Source organism: Zosterops lateralis, assembly GCF_965231275.1.
Source record: "Zosterops lateralis genome assembly, chromosome: 6".
Classification (NCBI taxonomy): Eukaryota; Metazoa; Chordata; class Aves; order Passeriformes; family Zosteropidae; genus Zosterops; species Zosterops lateralis.
In genome coordinates this window covers 7,411,854-7,432,067 of record NC_139761.1, presented here as the reverse complement: position 1 = coordinate 7,432,067, position 20,214 = coordinate 7,411,854, and the positions used below count along the sequence as shown (strand labels likewise).

General features: G+C 44.7%; 1 protein-coding gene across 1 annotated transcript in view; it reads right to left on the bottom strand.

Annotated features, from left to right (window-relative positions):
- Positions 1-15,201: 15,201 nt before the first annotated feature.
- The window catches only part of BRF1 (BRF1 general transcription factor IIIB subunit), a gene marked incomplete at its 5' end in the record, with an annotated part of 173,478 nt that continues 168,465 nt past the window's right edge, over positions 15,202-20,214 (bottom strand). The window contains one exon of the mRNA XM_083863607.1: positions 15,202-18,827. Within this exon, the coding sequence (XP_083719733.1) occupies positions 18,790-18,827 (38 nt within the window). The 3' untranslated portion in view covers positions 15,202-18,789. The remainder of the gene's footprint in view (positions 18,828-20,214) is intronic.

Genomic DNA, 20,214 nt, shown 5'->3' with positions numbered 1-20,214 from the left:
GGGGCCAAGTGGGCCTGACACCCAGCTCAGCCATGCCTGCAGAACCCCCCTAACCCTGCTTCTGCTCAGATCCCTGCACCAGAGAAGGTGTGGGTCACTTTCAGCCTGTGCAGAGAAAACATCAGTCTCCAGAATCCACTATTGAACAGCAGTACCACCACCATGCTAAAAGCAAACACATTTTCTTTTTTTTTTTTCATCCTCAGGTGGTGGTGTTTTGTTGTGGTGGATTTTTTTTTTTTCATCTTCAAAAGACATTGATTCATGTTAAATTGTATAGAAATAATTTTCCTTTCACAGCACCGCCAAAGTCCCTTTCTGTCACAAAGTCCCACCTCTATAAAGCTGTTGGCTTCCTGCCTATTAATTTTCTCCTTCAGAAATCAGCAGGAGGACAGGCGGAAGTTATCCCCACAGAGATGTGAGCTCAGCCAGGAGCAGGGAGCACTGTAAGGCCCCAGCTGCACCCCAAAACCACCAAGTGCTTCAATTCAGAACAGCGATTTCTTATTTTACACTCTGATGTTCCTGCTGTACCAAAGGAGTGGTGCAAAAACTTCCTAGACAAAAACAAAAGGCAGTGGGGAGCAGGGGCATCTGGTCATGTTGGGGGCAGAGGATGCAGAGCAGCTTTCTCTAAGGCAGGAAGGAAACTCTTTGTTCAGAGCTTATGCAATTGAAAATGCAGATTCAGACAGACCCAGAGTTCACAGATGCCTGTCAGGCTGGTTAAAGCAAAAGGGAGCTGGAAGTGTTGTCTGACAAAGGGAAGTTTGACTACAGTATTAACATTTTTTTAAAATTAACTTCTCTTTGTGAAGCAGTGTTTCAAAAGTTTACGTATGATCCCTTACTATAAATACTAGAACAAGTGTGCATTAAATGTAACTTACATTTCAGGTGTGTGTATGTGTGTAGTAAATATTAAAAAATACACAGTTCCTCTGAAGTGAAATCAGATATCTGGATTGAGATCAAACAAAATGTTTAGAACAGCTTTTTTTTTTTTTTCCTCCCCTTCAGTGTTTTAGCTCAGCTGGCAAATCTGAACATCCATCATCTCCCTGCTTATTCTTCCATCCTGTCTGATAATGGCTCTCCACATGGGGATCAGAAGCTGTGGCTTCCCATACAGCCCACCTTCCAAAAGCACAAGTAAATCAGCCTCAACAAGCCCCACAAGAGCTGCTGAGGAGCAGAAAAAACACAGACATGAAAATGAACCAGATCAAATCAGGAGCCGTGCGTTCGTTTGACAGGTTGTGTCCTCTGTAGTTAAAATAAACCTCCTGTACCAGGGATGTTTTCACTGTAGTGCACAAACATCAAGTGCTAAGAGCATTTCAGTTTATTGCAAAGAATCTGTTTCCCAGCAGCTGCTCCAAATCCAATTGCATTTTTCTCTGATCTTGCTATTTTTGCATCTATCAGAGACTTTAGTCTCCTGCTACTTCTACAGGATCTTAAACCCGACTCTGACAGGCTTCAGGAAGCAGGACAGCCCTGAGAAACCCCTGGCAGAGCAGGCCCTCCTCTTGTAAGCTGCTTTCCAGTTTGTTCGTGTTGTTGCTGAGTTAATGAGGGTTTGCAGGCACTTAAAAAAAAAAAAAAAAAAAAGCGCATCATAGAAACAGAGAATCACAGATTGGTTTGTGTTGGAAGGGAACTTAAATATTCCTCTAGTGCCAACCCCCCTGCCATGTGCAGGGACATCTTCCACCAGACCAGGTTGCTCAGGGTCACATCCAGCCTGGCCTTGGACACTACCTGAGATGCAGCATCCACAGCTTTTCTGGGCAACCTGTTCCACAGTCTCACCACTCTCACAGTAAAGAAATTTCTTCCTACTATCCAGTCTAAACTTACCCTCTCTCAGTTTGAGGCCATTCCCTCTTGTTCTGTCACTCTGTGCCCTTGTAAAAAGTCCCTCTGCAGCTCTCCTTATTTAGGTACTCGAAGGTGCTATAAAAGTTCTCCAAATCCTTCTCTCCCCTAGGCTCAACAATCCCAACTCTCTCAGCCTTTCCTCACAGGAATGGTGCTCCAGCAGAGCAGTGTCCTGAGGGGATCCCAGCTCATCCACATGGCAGAGCTGATAGCCGCCCCCCCCCCCCCCCCCATCTTCACAGCTGCCCTGAGTGTGCAGTTAATAAATACAGGGGAAAACATGAAATCTACTATTGTTTTGTTTCTTCGAGCCTCTGTGCTGGCCCAGCCCCAGACCAGTCCCATCCCACTTGCTGGCAGCACAGCATCACAGCAAAATAAGGATAAAATGCTTCCCCCAGCCATCTGAGCCTCCTCTGGCTGCTTTCCTGGGGGTAAAGGGATGAGCTCCATCAGAATAACAGTGCTGCCTGCATAATCCTACAGCAGGAGTAAACATTCAGGCTTAACTGTTTTGCAGGCACAAACTGAGCTGGCACAGCAGGAAGATGCTTCCCCAGTGCATCAGGACTGGGGGTGGCAGGGCTTATCCCCAAGAACCTGAGCTCCTACAAAAGGAAGATAACCTCATTTAGGGTGGAGGATCTTAATGCAAGTTGGGAAACTCCTGTTTCATTCATTCCAGCAAAGCCCCCTTGCCCTCATCCCTGGCAGAGCCTGTGGCAGCACAGGGAGGGAGAGTGCTGGCTGGGATATCACTGCTGGCAGGGTTTGAACCAAAGCTGGGGACACAGCTGCAAAATCAGATGGTGGCTTGGCAAACAGAATTAACTGAGTGTTATCACCTTCCTGGCCTCAGAGTGGCTTCCACAGCACAATAACATTCCTGAGTTTTATCTTTGCCCATCCACAGCATCTCACCTTGCCTTTGTTTGCCAGTTCTGCTGCCCTGGCACACACCTGGAAATGCCATCATAACTGAGGAAGCAAGGCAAAGATTTTGCTTGAGAAAGAAATAAATGCAAAATACGTCAAGTTCCTTTTAGGGAGACTTTTGCCCAGTCCCCAAGTGATCTTTTCCAAGTGATCGGTGTGACCCTGCAATGTGATGTGTGCTAGGAAGTGGTAGGTGGGAAAAGAGCTGGCAGAGAAAAAGCCAAGAGCTATAAAGGTGCAGGGCGGGGGGAAAGGAGGTGAGATTTCAGCTGTTAACACACAGTTTCATGTGTGCAAGCAGCACTTGGCACCCACAGCGTGAGAGGCGGGAGATGTGCTTGTTGCTTTCACAGGTCACCCCGCCAGCCCTCGCCCTCCATGGGCCCACAAACAAGGCAAAGCTCATGTATAATCCATGGACTGGGTGCTGCAGGGGATCTGCATGCCAGAGACATCCATCTCCCAGGGGCTGGAGCCACCTGGGATCCCACTCACCCAGTGTATGGGCCCTGTGGGGACTGGATGCTGCTCCACGGGAGGACAGCTGGCTGAGAAACCTGGACCCACCACAGATCAAAACCAGTATTTGATCTAATTAATGCCAAGAGTGATCATGAAAATCAGTGCAATCACATCCCTCTTCCCATGACATTGCTGCATTCGCTTTAATTTGCTTTTCTGTTGGCCCAACATCTCTTGGTTTCTAAGCAGGAGAGGTTTTGCATCACCCAGTGCTTGACCCTATTGAAGACACTTCCAGGAGCCAGCCCCAGGCAGCCCTGGAGGTGGGATGGAAGGATGGTGATTCCTATCAGGGGTGCAGGGCAGGGCTCGGGATCATCCATAAGCACATCCATTTTATGTTGCTGCCAGAAGCAATCAGCAGCAGGACAGTCAGAGATGTTGGCATGAATATGTTGGTCATTACATGCCAGACTCATCCTCTGGGATGCAGAGGGAGCAGCCTTTATGTCCCTCTCCTGAATAAACAGAACATAAAACCAGGAGAAACTCTCCAGAATACCAACAAACCTTTCAGTTTTCAGCCTAGACTACTTCATGGTTAATTTATTCTTATTTATTCTTATGCAACCTTGGGTATTTTTGCTTTCTATTTTCCCTGGTGCCTGCCCCTTTGAAGTATTTTTAGATTGAACTCAGATCCCCTCTTTGCCTTTTCTGGGTGAGACAAGACACACTCTTCTGAGTCTCTCCTAAGATAAATGTTCTATTTTCCTACCAATCTGCTCTCATTTACAGACACATCACAGGAGTGACCAGGATATGAGAGGAGGTAGTCCAGAATCAGTCTCAGACAGCCAATTGCTTCCCCTTGGGGCTGCACTTCATGGTGACTCTCCCTTGCTCAGCATCCCATGGGCCAGACAAATGGGCAAATGGGTCCCATACCCTGGAGTGAGGATAAGGACACAATTTCTGTTGTGCAAGGTGGTTCTGTCACAGAGTCATTGCATGGTTTGGACTGGGACAGTGAAGATTGTTTAGTTCCAAACCCCCTGCCATGGGCAGGGACACCTTCCACTTGTCCAGGTTACTCCAAGCCACATCCAACCTGGCCAAGAACACTTCCAGGGATGGGGCATCCACAGCTTCTCTGGGCACCCTGTGCCAGGGCCTCCCCATCCTCACAGTAAGGAATTTCTTCCCAATATTTGGTCTAAATCTGTTCTCTTTCAGTTTAAATCCATTCCCTCTTGTCCTATCCAGATGCCTTTATAAAAGGTCCCTCTCCCGTTCTCTTGTAGCCCCTTTGGGCTGCTGTAAGGTCAGCTCAGTGCCTTCTCTTCTGGAGGCTGATCAATCCCAGCTCTCCCAGCCTGTCTCCATCAGCAGAGATTCCTCAGCCCTCTGAGCATCTTTGTGCCCTCCTTTGGACTTTCTCCAACAGCTCCATGTCCTTGTGCTGGGGGACTCCAGAGCTGGACACAGTGCTCCAGGAGGGGTGTCACCAGAGCAGAGCAGAGGGGCAGAATCCCCCCTCACCCTGCTGCCCACATTTTCCTTGATCCAGCCCAGTTTATGTTTGCCCTTCTGGGCTGGGAGCACACATTGCTGGGTCACAGGGAGCTTCTTGTCAGCCAAGACCCCAAGTCCTTCTCCTCAGAGCTGCTCTCCATCCACTCTCTGCTCAGGCAGAATATGTCTCTGGGATTGTTCTGACCCATATGCAGGACCTTGCACTTGGCCTTGTTGAGCTGTCCCCACAGCCCTGTAGGTGACTGGGAGCTCCTAAACCAACACCTGAGGAAGGGAAGATGCACAAGATCCAGTGATGCAAAGAGGAGCACCCAGCCCTCCTTTCTGCCAGCTGCTGTGCCTCCATCCACAATGTGACAATCACTGGTGGATGTCACAAAATGCCCTTCTTTGCCCCAGGGTTTGCGCAAAGCTCCTGACATGGAACCTTTTAGTGGTGCTCCACTCACACCCCAGCAGCTCTCAGCTCTGTGGTCATGCCCTCACACATCTCATCTTCTCCTCTCTGCCAGGAGCATTTTTGGGAATTTCACAGCAAGGCAGCTCCACAGTGCTCAGCAGTGTTTGCCTGGCAAACAGCGAGCAGCAGAAATGGTCAAAACACTTCCAGGCTTCTGGCAGTTCACAGAGCAATACCCCAGGCAAAGAAAAAGATATCTTGATTAGAATAATTATAATTGTCTTTTCCTTCGTTCTTTCTACAGAAATTCCAGGCTAAATTATCATCTAATTTCAGAGAGCTCCATGACCAAGATTATCTATGAGTCATTTGTAATTATGTGCCAGATTGTATTAAAGCATGAAAATACAAAGGTTTCTCATCACATACTAAGGGGGTTGGGGGAAGAGAATCAAATTACATTGGAGCAAGATAACTGTTCCAGCCACTTTCTGATTCATGGCATCCAGCAAATTCAAAGGGAAAAAAAATGGAGAAAATTCTCGTTTTAATAATTGTATAATTGTGAAAACCGACAAATTACAGGAAATCTCAGTTTAAGGCTGACATACTATCCCCTTCCACTGCTGCTCTAGAAAACACTGTAAGGAGCTTTAAGACTCTCCTATTCTGATTCTGCACTAATTCCCATGGGAAGTTCTACAGCAGCTTCGCCCCGGGCCTGAGTTTAGTGTTAAAAAGTGGATAAAAACTGCCCATTTAGAAATGCAGTTTGTATCTATCCAAACAGCTTTAGCTGGGGGCAGCAAACACAGCAGCTGTCTTTCTGCACAGAAGAGAGTATTTCAGCAGCAGGAAACATCCTGGGACTTGTGCATCTCTCTCTGGCCACGTCCCCAGTCCAATTCTCTTGGGAGAGGAACTGCACTGGAACACTGGGACTCTTCTCCCACAGCAGCACATCCATGGGCCCAGTTCTGCAGCACCAGTGAGGAGCCCCAGGGTCAACCCAGGCAAGCTCCAGACTGTGTTTGAAATAGCCAGAGGGAAGCAAAGGAGAAAATGTTCTCCATGTTGAAGTGTGGGGTGGAGAGGAAGGAGGAGAGGGGATATTGGAATGAGGGTCATTGGCTGCAGGGGCAAAGTTTGGGGCTGCGTGTCAGGGGAGACCCAGATGACAGCCTTGACAAGGCCCTAATGTGTTCACGTCATAAACAAATGTACACATGAATTTTAGAAGAAACATTAATGTCCTGTAGAACTGTGATGGGACTAATTGTCCTTCCTGAGAGAACTGAGTCCTGTTTTCCCCATAAAATTGAGCAGTCATTAACAGCAAGGAAAAGTCTTTAACCCCAAGAGCCTTGTGAAAACAAAGCACAAGATGATGAGAGCTTCCATGTGATACAAAGGTCAGGGATGTGTCTCCCTGATTTTCATGCCTTTGGTTAACTTGGATACTGCCCATCCAGCCAGAGCCAGGGCTGCTGCAGGAGCACCTGCCTGCCACATTCCAAGGCAGCTCACACCTTCCTCTGCTCTCCACAAGTACAAACATGGCAGGGAACTCATCCCCACCATCACAGGCACAGCTGTTCCAGAGACCTGTTTGGGAGGAAATGAACTTCTTTTGTTTTCTTTGACTTTGCTGATGGCCTCTCATAAACCTGCACTCAGAGCTCTGCCACAGAGATTCCCCATTTCCCTGGGAGGGTGTTCCCCTGGGATTTGTGCCCCAGAGTCCTGCTCACAGGTTTGCCCAGCTCCAGGGAGAGATCAGCTAGAGGGTTACACTGGTGCCTTCAATCATGCTTGGCTCACACAAGCCAGGTTAAGCAAGACATCAATAACAGCACTCATTTACTCAAGCAGCTCCATCACAAGTGATTGTAAAATCCAGGGAGCAATTAAACAACAACAACAACAAAAAAAATGATATCTAGCATCCCTAGCATGCCCTGGGAGCCATCTCCCCCATTCCCAAGTCACACAGCTACTCTGTGCCTTAAGGCACCCCTGCCAGCTGAGCCCATGACACAGCTCACTGTGAAAAGAACCCTCCACATGTGCCCATAGCACAGCTTTGAAGCCTTCCAGGGAACCTGTAAACTTTTTCTTTTACTCAGAGATTCAGTCCATTCCTGCTGCCAGGGGATGTCCTGTTGTTTTACTCAACTCAAACGAGGACAGCTTGTACTTCGTGGGATGCAAATGTTTCCTGGAGCCTCAGGTACCTGCCCTGCCCTTTGGTGACCCCCTGCCCCAGGGAAGAGCATGAACTCCCCTTTCCCTGCCCCATCACACTGGTGTGCCTGAAAACAATGAGATCTTTCAGGTGAAGCATCATTTACAATAGAGTTCCAGAGGCAGATGGAGCAGTCACTTCTGGAGGGATCAGAGCATCCTGGGAATCTCCCTGGAGGGCTTCTGATGAGTCCAAGCCACAGCACATGGACACAGGCACCACAGCAGTGAGCCAAGGGACAGGAGGTGACCCACAGCATCCAGGATGTGGCTTAACTTGGCACACATGAAACTTCAGATTTCATTTTCATTGATGGAGCCCACATTAAACAAGCACAGGCACCAGGATGTGACACAACTTTATTACCAAAAGCTTCAGTGTGGGAACTGCCAGAGAAGGAAACTAACAGCAGCATCAATAAATGTGCAGGGCAAACAGGCCAGCTGCAATTTATTCTGATGAGCTTCAGACATTTCACATTGTCTTCATTCCTCACCAAGTTTTTGTGATGCTTGTCACATGAGTGTGTTCTAAAAGCCAAATTTAGCTGCCCTGAGCATTGCTTAGCAGCCTCACGAATGCTCCCCCTGCCTATTGTGAAGGGGAAAATAAACAAATTATTAATCTGAGATATTTATGGTGCAACATTTAACGATGACTGGTCAGCCTGGCTATACATTAAAAGCTCTTTTGTTTTGTTCTGTGGCACACTGATGGCTGGTTAATAGCAGAAGGGAGGCACTCCAGCCTCTCCTTTCCTCAGAACAATTAGGACTGTAAAAGAAAGGTGAGACAGGTGGGAATAGGATTTCCTCACCTCGTCCCTGGTGCCTACAAGATTGACACTCTGCCCCAACATTTCACCAGCAGATCCTTTATATTAGAGGAGAGCAACAGGCAGTGCAGGGAGTCACCAAGTTAAGACAATGGCTTTAAATGAAGGAAAATGTTCCTAGAGAGTAGAGTAGACTGCCATGTGGGTATCTGTAGGCGTGGCTGGCACGGCCACACCTGAGAGCACAGAATGGTGAATTTGAGAGTCAATGAGATAAATAGGCCACATCAAAGGTGCACAGTCAGAGCAAGAAGGTGAGTCCCTGTATGTTTTTCTGTGACCATGGAGACACACAGGTCTGCTTCTTCCCAGAACATCCTGGCATGGAAACCTTCCCAAGTGCAAAGATGTTTGCTCACCCAGCTGAAATGCAGGGCTCCTTCTTGCCCCCTTGTCCCCTTGGCCACCACACAGTCCAGCACTGCAATTCGAGAGCTGGAAACTCCAACCTCTGCAGTGCCAAGCCTGGCAGAGCTGTCAGGAGTGGGTTGACTGGAATTCTGCAGGAATCACAGCTCTGTGGGTGGCAATTTGCTGCTCATCAGCCCCGTGGCCACTTGAAGGCTGTGTGCCAGGGCTGAGAGAAAGCCCTCATCATGTAGGGCATCTGCTGCAGGGGGCAGAGAATGCCTCTGGTCTGTCCCTGGCAAAGGGAGGGATTGTGTTTCTCTTGGCAAGTGACCCTTCTTTCAGGACAGGGCTCCACAGAAATGCCACAGAAATGTTGGAGAGAGAAAGCGGCAGAACATGACTAGGGTCTGTGTTCCCAAAGAGCTGCTCAGGAGCTAATGGGAGTGACTGCAAGGATGGTGACAAAATGACAGAGAATGGTATTAATATCACAAAGCAGGGGAGATGATGAAGAGCTGGTGCTTCCCTTGATACATCCCTTCACTGTTGGGATCCTGAAGGGCAGTTCACCCTGATCTCTGCTTCCCAAGCTCCTCCTTGTTGGAGCAGTTGGCAGGAAAACACTGTTTTTGAGGAAGGAAACTCCATGTCAAGTCTTTGAAGTTCACAGGGCTTTTCAGAACAACTGTTATTTTCATCAGGGCTCACAAATAGATAAATTCTCCTCTGCTGAGTGTTAATATCCCAGCAAACTGTCCTGTTTTCCCTTCTATGCATTGGTCAGGGCATTTCTAACAAGTCTATCACTAGAGCTCCTGCACACATTAGAGATGTTATTTCTTGCTGGTGTGTAGTTCATCCTACACATTCTCTGGAGAGAAAGGAGAAGGCTTTCCTTGAGGACCTGTGCTTAGCTATAAGGCTCTTCCAAATCTGGGAAAAAAGCTTTTGAGATTGGATCAGCCAGATCTAGAAAAACCTGAAGGACAAAGGTCCCCAACAGTGCAAAAAGCTGACACTGAAGCTTGGCCAGGTCAGCAGCCCAGATGAGGAACAAAGGGTTGGACAGCCTAAGGAGATAGCCAGGCAATTACTCATTTAGGAGGCATTTTTTTATTGCTTTTGTGAAGAATGATTCATCTCTTCATATGTGCATGGTCAGAGGATTCTCTGGCTGTGCAAATGAATCAGCACATGCTCCCTGCTCCCGTGAGACCCTGCATGGCCAAAACCAACCCTTGGAGGAAGCAGCTCTGAGTCAGAAACTGCTCACATTAAAAACCCCCCAAAAAACTAAAAAAACAAAACAACCAAACAAGAATTCACATGTTTAAAAGGATATAAACCCCTCTTGTCGTGGGCTGGTTGTTGTGGATGTGAACATATTCCTGTAAGGCAGCTCACACCTCCTAAAAATGTGGCAGTGGTTGCTCAAGAGAGAAATATAGAACTGGAAGAACCATCAAGACCTTGAAAGGGCTTTTTGTCAACCATGTTCCTGCCTGCTTTCAGCACCAGCATCTTATGCCTCAGGAAATTTAGGGAGGGTGGGATAAGCAGGCTGGGTTTTCACAGGGCTTTCCCACATGGACAAGGTCTCAGGGCTCTCCAACCTCATTTATGTTATCCCCACATGCTGTTGATGCTGACATCCAGAGATGTCCAGAAGGAGCTGGCACACTGCTGTCCTGCCTGTCAGGGGGCTGCCTCTGAGATTCCAAAAAAATGTCTTGACTACGGCAAGTGAATGAGGTGAATATACAAGAAATGTACTATTTCTCCTGAACTGCATCAAGTTAATGATATTTTCCTCCCCCCTTGCAGCTCTGTAAATCAATGTGTGACTGTGGAACTCAACAATGTTACACTGATGTAGAACCACTCTTGGGAGGGAACTGGTTGGTGTAAATCATCCCCTTCTATTTCCTAGTACATAATCTGGTGCCAGGTTCTGCCAAAAACATGGAGAAAATGTTCAGTAGATTTTTCCAATGGCAATAGTCTGTCTAAACATAGCTTTAAATGTCTCCCATTAAAGTTTCCTTCATCTCATTAAAATGACTTGCAAAACCATCTGCTAGCTAATGAAGAGTTTTTAAAGCTTTAATATTTTATTTTATAATGAAATACACAAAGGGGAAAACAGGACAGGTATTTAGAAAGACAATGGCAACAATCTGCTGTTCTTCCACAGAAAGCTGGTGATGTTCACTCCCATGGCTAATTAAAGTGACTGAACACTTCAGCCTCTTGAATATTCCTTGTACAAATATGCAATTCCTATTCTCGCGATATCTGCCTAACACACAGCAACTGAAAGCAGAACTTCCAGCATCCTTCTCTTCCAAAAATACCAGTGACTGGTACATTACAGAGGAGAGACAACACTGATACTAAGGGTCTACGTGCACTTGCCAAAATCCCTTGGTGGTTCTAGATTCCCTCCACCCTCACATTCACTTCCTTGAGTTACTCAGAAATGGAACAAGAGACCAGAAATTGAGTAAGAGACCAGAAATTGAATAAGAGATGAGAAATCTTGCTGAGATCATCAAGGACAGCAATCAGCCAGACTCAGAGCAGAGGTGTGGGTGAAACCCCAAGGGACAGCACTGCTCTTTCCAGGAAAAGGGGCTGTTGCCATTACATCCCAGTCCCTTTTCTTGCAGAGCTGGGCAGGATCTGGCTGTGATCTGTCTGTAATCACCAGCAGGAGCAGAAGAAGTTGGGTTCATGCCCCTGTGAGCAATATGGCAAGGAGTAAGGGAAGTCCTGAGGAGCCATCTGAGATGGTTCCACCACCCCCCTCTGCAGTATTAGGGAACAGAGAGCCCATCTCAGAGCTGAAATGAGGAATTTCAGGTCACAGCTTACCAGACCAGGTCTCCTCCACTCGCTGCTCTCTTCTTCACCTCTGATGTGGGACATCCCTGGCTCTGATACCTGGACCAACTAATACTTTCACACTCCCATGTTTCACCACAATTCTCTGTGCTGCTTTCCCCTGCTTTTTGTCTTATTTAACATCTCTGCTCCTTGATTGCTTACTCCCACTGAGCACTGAGGACTCTGCTCAGAAGGAAAGCTGCAATCCTAAGCATGATCCTTGCAAAATATGGTACTACAGGGAGTAACTTTAAAAACCCACATACATCCCACCCCCAAACTCCCCAAAGCTTTGTTGGAGAGCAAGCCACCCTATGGCCCTATCAACCTAAGATATAACCAAGAATTTAATGACAGCTAAGCCTAACTGTGAAAGTAGGCTTGAAATTACACTGGCAGAGCTACAGCCTGCCTTCCAAAGCTCTGCTAAGTCCAGAAATGGCTGTGTCTTCATCCTACCTACTGCTGAGCTTCACTTGAGGTGCCACAGATGGCCTTAATTGCTTATCTCCTTCTGAGCTTCATACCTGCTGTGATAGATTAACAGATGGGACTGATCAATGGGCTGAACACAGCCCTTGGGACCCCTAAACTACCTCTCTGCACAGTGATTATGGCTTCTCCCCACTCACATAAAATTCGTAATCCCCTGACTGATGTAGTGTCATGTCTCACCTTTGGTGCAGCCCCCTTCACTCTGTGCTACATCCACAGGCAGTGACAACACCTGGCGTCTGTGCTGGGCAGCTTCACAGGGCTGGCACTACCCCTGCTCACAGAGACCTTCTGCCCACCAAGAGGCCAGGGGAGATCAGAAAGTCCACACCTGCATGTGTGCCAAGAGTGTTTCGGATGGCATTTTATTAATGCAGTGCAGCCAGCAACTCTGAACCAACATAAATTATACTGGGAAGGTGAACAAGATGAAAGATCCTTCATCTTACCACAGGCAGAAAACACATTCAGACTCTTCCTTGTGGTGTCTGATGGTGCAGAAAGAAAACACAATGATTCACATTGTGCTGATTTGCTGTTGGAGACCTGAGAGCTTATGGTAGGTCCTACTGATTTAATGCAGCATGCAGCAGTAACTAACTATGTCTCAGTGGCCTTGCGTAAGAATCTGCTTGAAAGCAGTGAGTAGAGTTTTGAAAACATTTGCTTTAACTGTATTTTATGCCATGCCAAGCCATGAATCTTACCTGAATAGTGCTGGTGTGTGTTGGCCTCTCCTCAGTTGAGCTCCCAGAGCACGAGCATGAATCACAGCTGATACAAGGATTAATCTGTTTCCCAGACACGATGCTGTGCTGAAGAACCATTATCCAATTACAACACATCCACATCACAGTAAGTCTGTGACCACCTAGAAAGTTCTGACCACCTTAGTCATCCCCATTTATATTAAAAGCAGCAGAACAGAACAGATAACTCCTCTTTGCTGCTTCATTAGGCAAGGCTTGACAGAGTAAGAAGGGGCTTTGGACTTAGCACAGTATCTAGTTTTACTCCAGGACTGGTTTTACCCACAGGACTCTGGTTTTACCCCAGAGCACTTCTACCCCTTCCTTCACTACTGCTACCACCTCTAGAGACTGCCGGTAACAGCACAGATCCTTGAGATGTAAACCAGCAAAGCTCCTCCTGCCTGATGCCTATTCTACAGTCCAGTGCACATCATTACAAAGAATATTCCCTCATCTTTCTGGTTTTAATGCAGCTTTTCTCCTTAACATCAAACTACAACTCTTAAACTCACTCTAAATAATTAATATCTTTTTTTTTTTTTTTTCCACTTGAGAAACAATGATACCTCACCATCTCTTCTTCCCTATCTGGCTTGGTGTCCTACCTCTTTCCATACCCTCCAGTAGACTGCTCAGGCTACAAATGATGAATATCATGCAGGATATACCATGAAACACAAGAATCTAGAACCTCTTGTGTGGAAAATGGACAACACTGCTTCACCTCTGCTGCTGCCAAGATGCAGCTTTTGCCCTTCTGAGTCTCTGCATACAAATCTCCTTTACTTTTCCCACAGAAGAGCACTGAAGAAAAATTACCTGGAAATCAGTGTTGGTGCTGTTTCTTTTCATTGCTTTGTTCAAATTCCTTTAATTTGCTGTATTTTTCTGCATTTAAAAAATTGAGAAACTTTACTAGGAGCACTGAGAGCAGTGAGAAAGCATTCTTGCTGCAATTTGGCAACAGAAATGGGTAACACAAAGATTGCCATCCCTATGCCCAGTGCTGTGCCACTTACTGCCCTCCCACACAATAACAAATGTGCAGTTCAGGCTACAAGTCATTAAATCCTATGCTCCTGGAGTCCCACGGCAAGAAGGGAATTTCATTTTGCATTTTTATGAACTTCATGTGCCTCCCTGATTTCCATGAGAATGCACAACAGGTCCCGTAAGAAAAAAATAATTACAATGAAGCAACTCACCAAGTAAATTTGTTATGCCCTAAGTCCTGAATTCTCACTGAGCCTCCTTTCTCATGTACTTAACCCCTTTTGTTAAACCACCACCACTCACCAAGATCACTGCTGGTATCAGGGTGGACAAAAAAACCCTGAATAATGTGCTGTAACTCTTCTTACAGATGAGATGGGAGTAGAAAACTGTAACAGCCTCTTCTGCATTACAAAACACGAATATAAGAAGAAATGTGCTATGACCTGCTGGTGACAAATGAAGGTAATATAAAGCCTTGTAAGATTTCAGCTTTATTAGGATTATTTAAGTTCTGAGACTATTAAAGGAGGCATATTTGATGACTGCAGCTGTGGGGATGGAATGGTTTTCGTTATGAAAGCCTGGTGTGGCACAGAAGAGAAAAATTACAGGACAAAGCCAAGAGCTTGGGAAGAGCAGAAAATATGAGGTCAAGGTGGTCAGTACTATTTAAGAGCTCAATGTTACCAGGGAGAGGGCATCTGTGATGGGCATTGCTGGGGAAGTTCCCAACTCCCACTGGAAATGGCTGGAACAGTTGAAGAGAAATTCATATAAAAACATCCCAATGTCAATGAGAGCAGAAGTGTGCCTTGATCACACTATGGGAACACAGTGAATTGCTGGAATGACATATCCTGCCTTATCAAATCTGCTGTTAATCATCCTTTTATAGGCTAAAACTTTACAGGAGACACTCCTGAGGATTCAGTAGTACCTTTTTTTCCAGCAAAAACTAAAAGGAGCAAACATCCATCTGTACAAAGGGCAGATGTGGATTTTTCTTTCCAAACTGTGGCAGCCAGATGTTGATAAAATAACATGATTTTTAAGTCAGCACACACCTTATTTATCAAGATACAACTTTCAGAAACAAGCACTGGAACAGTTCCACTAAATACACACACCATATATTGTTCCCACAGTCAGTTAATTATACAGCTTAGTGGAAAAGCCTCGTTAATGTTATGTACTTTACAGAAAGTATCTACATCAGTGGAACAGTATCTTGTAAAAAACACTTGCCTGATTAGCTGTGTCTTCCCTTTTAGAGACAAAAGAAAGCTCTAAATGACAAATTTTGGCCACGACCAACCAATCACGCAGCAGTCAAAACAGAACATTTTTAAGAACAAAGACAGAAAACTCAAAAATTATCAGGAGAGCATCATAGTAACAGATGGGCTACGTAAAGGTTTTATTTTTTTATTTACAGCAAATATATTACAGTAAAAAAGGTTAACATGACTCGTGGTTGTGGAAGGATGGTATGTATGCTTACATCAAAAAAAGGTTTAATTTCCTTGGCACTAAACTGAACCGAATGCGAGGATTCAACACAAAAATAAGAAACAGAACATTTATTAGGCAAACTCTAACTGTACACATCTGCAACTGGGGCTTCAATGCAATCCAAGGAACACAAACAAGTCATCAGGATGGCAAGGAGACGAACATGTCTAACCCTCAAGACAAGGCTGTCTGGCACCATTTAAAAGTTGCTGTACTGAACACACTGATTTTAAAGAAATGTCATAGATGATTAAGACACTGAAAATGCACTCAGCACAGTGAAGAAGCCCATTATTTTCTTTATTTCTTTTTTTACTCCCACACTACCAGAGTGTTAAAAGGCTGCGTGGCAGACAAGCTGGATGCAACAGCTGGAGGGTTTTGCCTGTCAAGCAAAGTGACTTGCATAAGATGTGCTTTCTGCAACAAACCCAATGATACACAGCTTGTGTGGCTTCAAGGAAGATGATCTAAGAACAACAAATGTTGAAGCCTTATAAGCTCTTTACATCATAATCAGAATCCTGAGAAAAGCAGGATCCAAATTACTCCAAGTGAATTCGGGCTTATACACAAAATTGTCCAGATACATCAACAGTAGTAAACAGAATTAATGCAGTGTTAATCTTTTTACATTTTAATGACTAGCTGTAAAAACAGAAACTAGCATGTTCAAATCTTGTTTACATTTCCTGAGCTTAGTTAAATGAAGAAGGAATGAACATTATAAAAATCCCGGTAAGTCACCAATAAATTAAAAATGTACATAACCACTATAGCTTAAGAAGCTCAGAGTGAAGTCTGCCTATCCAGTATCCTTTCTTTAGGAATCCTGTACAGAAACCATGCCATTAACTTCACCAGCAATACTGAGATGCTATGGAATTGTAGGTCTTTCCTTTTTTCCCCTTGCTCTTCCAGCAGATTTCCTGATGGCCTTTCCTAATCAAATCATATGAGAGCATTCAAAAACTGCAACCCTCTACTTTGGAGTGTACAAAACAATGTTCTCAGGAACACAATGTACTACTGAAATTCAATTTTCCTAGCTGCAGTTATTTGGGTGGGCTCTCAGCTCCCACACACAACATCACTACCCTGGCAGCAGGTTTGGTATCCTTGGGGGGAACAAACCAGGGGACTGGAGGAAAGACCCTCAGCAATATTCATCCTAGAGGTTTCTTTAAGAGTCAACATCTTGCATTTGAGAAAAGAACTCGACCTACATGAGTCATACACATGTTTATTTATGCTTGTTTATTTCCTGCATAGAGAATACTGTGTACCTTGGAATAAAACCCAAGCCTTGAGAATATACTGAGAGTATATTTGTAGCAGTGCTATGGAAGATTAATTCAAACCCAAACAATCAAACTCAATGGTCTCAAAGACTTGCAGAGCACAAACTTTGATAAAACAAACCACTTTTTTAAAAAAACTGTCTGCTTATGGCATACTTTTATGGTGTAGATAAAAGAGAGGTAGAAAGGTTTATCTCCTCAGTATCAGTTTCTGTGCAGTATTTATAAAGTATCAGAAAAAAAATCTATAGCTTTTCAGTGAAAATGTCAGCTTTTCTCTTAAGAATTATAAGGAATCTCTGCTTTCCACTTAAGTGCTGCAAACTAAGTAACTGGAATCTGGTTCAGAAGAGCTATTCTTTCCAGTAGCCTTACCACACCAATTTTGTTACCAAGTTCTGCTTCTAAGAAGTCATTACAGAAATATTCCTAAGGCTCAAAAATTCCTCACAGTTACAAGCCACCAAACCATATTTACCAGCCAAATAGTATCAAGTCTGCTCCTAAAAAAAGCACTCACTCTTGCTCAACTTGCATGATCCATCCTGTGCAAGCTACCAAGAGGGACAAAGAAGAACGAAGTATGGAAGGCAGTGTGGCCCTTCCCCTCTTTGGTGATGACCTCAGGTGTGAGCACCATCATCACCCTGTCTGGCAGAGCATCCTGAAGCAGCCTCTCTTCCTGCCACAATCCATTCAGTGTAGCAGGAGGATGGATAGTGCTTTAATAATGAGTGCTCCTCAAAAAAGGTAGGAAGGAACACCTGGCCAGGAGACACAGCTGAACAGAAACCATGCTGGTAAGATAAATATCCATCTTTCTCTGGTGTTAGGAAAAGCCTGCAGCACTACGGTTTTCATGATTGTCACCAGATAAGGGAGAAAGATGGAAACATCAGCTGCAGACATCAAGAGTGTGATCCGGAGTGCAGTGCATTTCCCACAGAGCCAAGAGCCTTGGGCCCAGCAGTGCCAGGGGAAAGCAGGTCAGAGGTAGGGTGGGATCTGCCCACAGGGGCTCCACTCCTGACCCCTGCTCTCATGGCACTGCCAGAACTGAGCTATCTGTAAGAGAGGACCTGCCTGATGACATTTCGGGGCACACAGGGCTCGAGCTCCAGCTTTATTCACATAGCAACAACTGTTCAAGGGTGGGATTTGAGCCATGAAAGTCAGACTGCTGCATGGTGACCTTTAATTTACCCAGTGAATGTTAAGCAAATTACATTAAATTAAATTCAGTCAAAGCAGATGCTAGCTTATTTATTAAAAAGCTCAGCTTTCTCTTTCTTTCAACTGGTTTTAGAGACCAGCAGCTCTTGGGAGCAGAGCTTCACTCTAACTTAGTCAGGCAAGAGCAGCTCCACAGAGTGACTCTCCTGCAGCAATGTCAGCCTAAAAGAAGACCTGGCTGTCCCTAAGGATGCCCAGCAACAGCTCATGAGCACAGCATCTTTGCCTCCTTGCTCCCTACACTTCCTACCCAATCCAGGTCTTCTCCCTCCTTCCACAAAAACCGCACCAGACTCACAGAGGAAGGCAATTCTTCACTGCCAACATTGCCTTCTACTGTCAGATATTTTAAGAAATCTATGAATTGATTAATATAAAGAAGCATTTACTCTGTTTCAGAAAACGAGCGCTGCTCTGCAAATATATAACTTGTCATTAACTTTTGATAGGGTTGGGTAAGGGAGCTCGTATGCAGTAACACGGTCGCATTCACAATCCAGGTTGGAAACATTTCTTCCTGTCAGTTGTAGCATGATGAGACACCCAATGCTCCTGTACTCAAATAATCAACAGGCCCTGTCCTTCAATCTTCTCCCTTTCAGCACTATGCCTAAAAGCAGTCACATAAATAAGAGATGTGCAGCTTTCAGCCACACAGGCTTCATGCACAGTCTGTTTTCTTTTGTTCTCTGGAAACATTACTCTCATTAATTTAATTTTCCAACTATGATCCACCAAAATAAAAATAAATTCAAGTAGGAATCCAAACTGGTTATTGCTGGGTTATGGGTCAATGTAAACTGACCAGACCCAATGCCAACCTTGAATTCACTTTACAAAAGTAAGGATTGTTCGATTGCATTTGCTGACCATAGACAGCCTCTTTCACTATTCATACAGTTTGAAGACCGAAGATTTGCTGAGAACAAGACACAGTCCATGTCCCCTGGAAGTAAATGCAGCTAATAGCCATCATCTTCATCCATATCACAGCCATAATCTGAAACACACAAAGACAAGGGCACATAAAAATGCAAATATTCCGGGTAGATGGAAGACACAGTAGAAATATTGCTTCTTTAAGGTTGTTTTCTTGCTATGTAACTACATAGTAAGTTTTGCTTTAGGCAAGCATTTAAAAAATCATCTATTTTCTTAGGCCTAAATAAGTTCTTGCATGAACTTCTCTCAATGAAATAAAATTATTTTTAAGCATGTGTGTGTAAATATCTCTTCTCACTTGTCACTAGATCCTCATTTAGGAATACTTGGCACATGTATACATGAAATACTTGGTTTAATTTAGAGGCTAGGTGACCAAGCCTGATTGTCACAAGTGACTTGGCACACAGTGGCTGATAAGCAGCAGCATTACATTTACAAGTAGGCACGTTGTTCACTAGACACAGGCACCAAGGAAAAAGCTGGTTTGTTTATATTATTCATGGATTTATGAGCTGAAATTGCAAGGGTTCAGAGATAGCTCCGAGTTCCCATCAACATCAAAAGAGCCATGGAATGAATCCTGACCAATGCATCTGACTCAGATCTCCCTTATCTTCTTACTTCTAAACTTAACATTTTTGCCCAGAATTTTTAATCCAGTTTTGTTTTCTTAAACAATGATGAGTGCAAAGACTGTGCTGTGTGTCAGAAGGCAAGTCTGTATGTTTCTAATGCACCAATTTCTCTTCTGTTGCTTCTGAACTGCACTGACACAGATATTTTCTGTTGTGTAGATGAACCTATGGATAATTATTACATATGAGCACTGAGGAAAGTTAAACTTTATATTCCAAATCCAATACAGGGCAACATCTCACCCTAAGAGACAAGCAAATGCTCTGAAGCAGAATTAAGTGTAATCTATAATGATTTGTGTAGAATGGGTGAAGTTCACCATCTGTAATTCCTGTAGTTATTCCAGGCAGACAGGTTTAAAATCCATGGAGAAAGCAGCTAGGAAAAGAGTTATTTGTTGTGCTGAGCAGCCCTGCACACCTGCATTCAAATTCTGGGAATACTCCTTTCCTTCTTTTTATTTTTATTTTTTAACTCTAATTTTTCAGCTGTTGTACAGGCCAGACAGGGAGCAGTGGAATGTTCTCAGAATGGTTCAAAATTAGCAACATTCACAAAGAAAAAAAAATCAGTGACCTTTATTCTATTTTTGTGGGGGGTTTATTAATAAACATAGACCCACCCTCCCCCACATGGGTGCCTTTTCTTGGGAACGTTATTCTAATAATAAATGCAGGCAACAAACTGTTTTTCCTACGGTTCAGCAATTATTTTCCAGCAGAGAAATCAATTTAAAAGCAACAGGCACTTTTGTGAAATGCATACATATTGTCCACGAAAACCAAATGAACAATGATGGAATGATT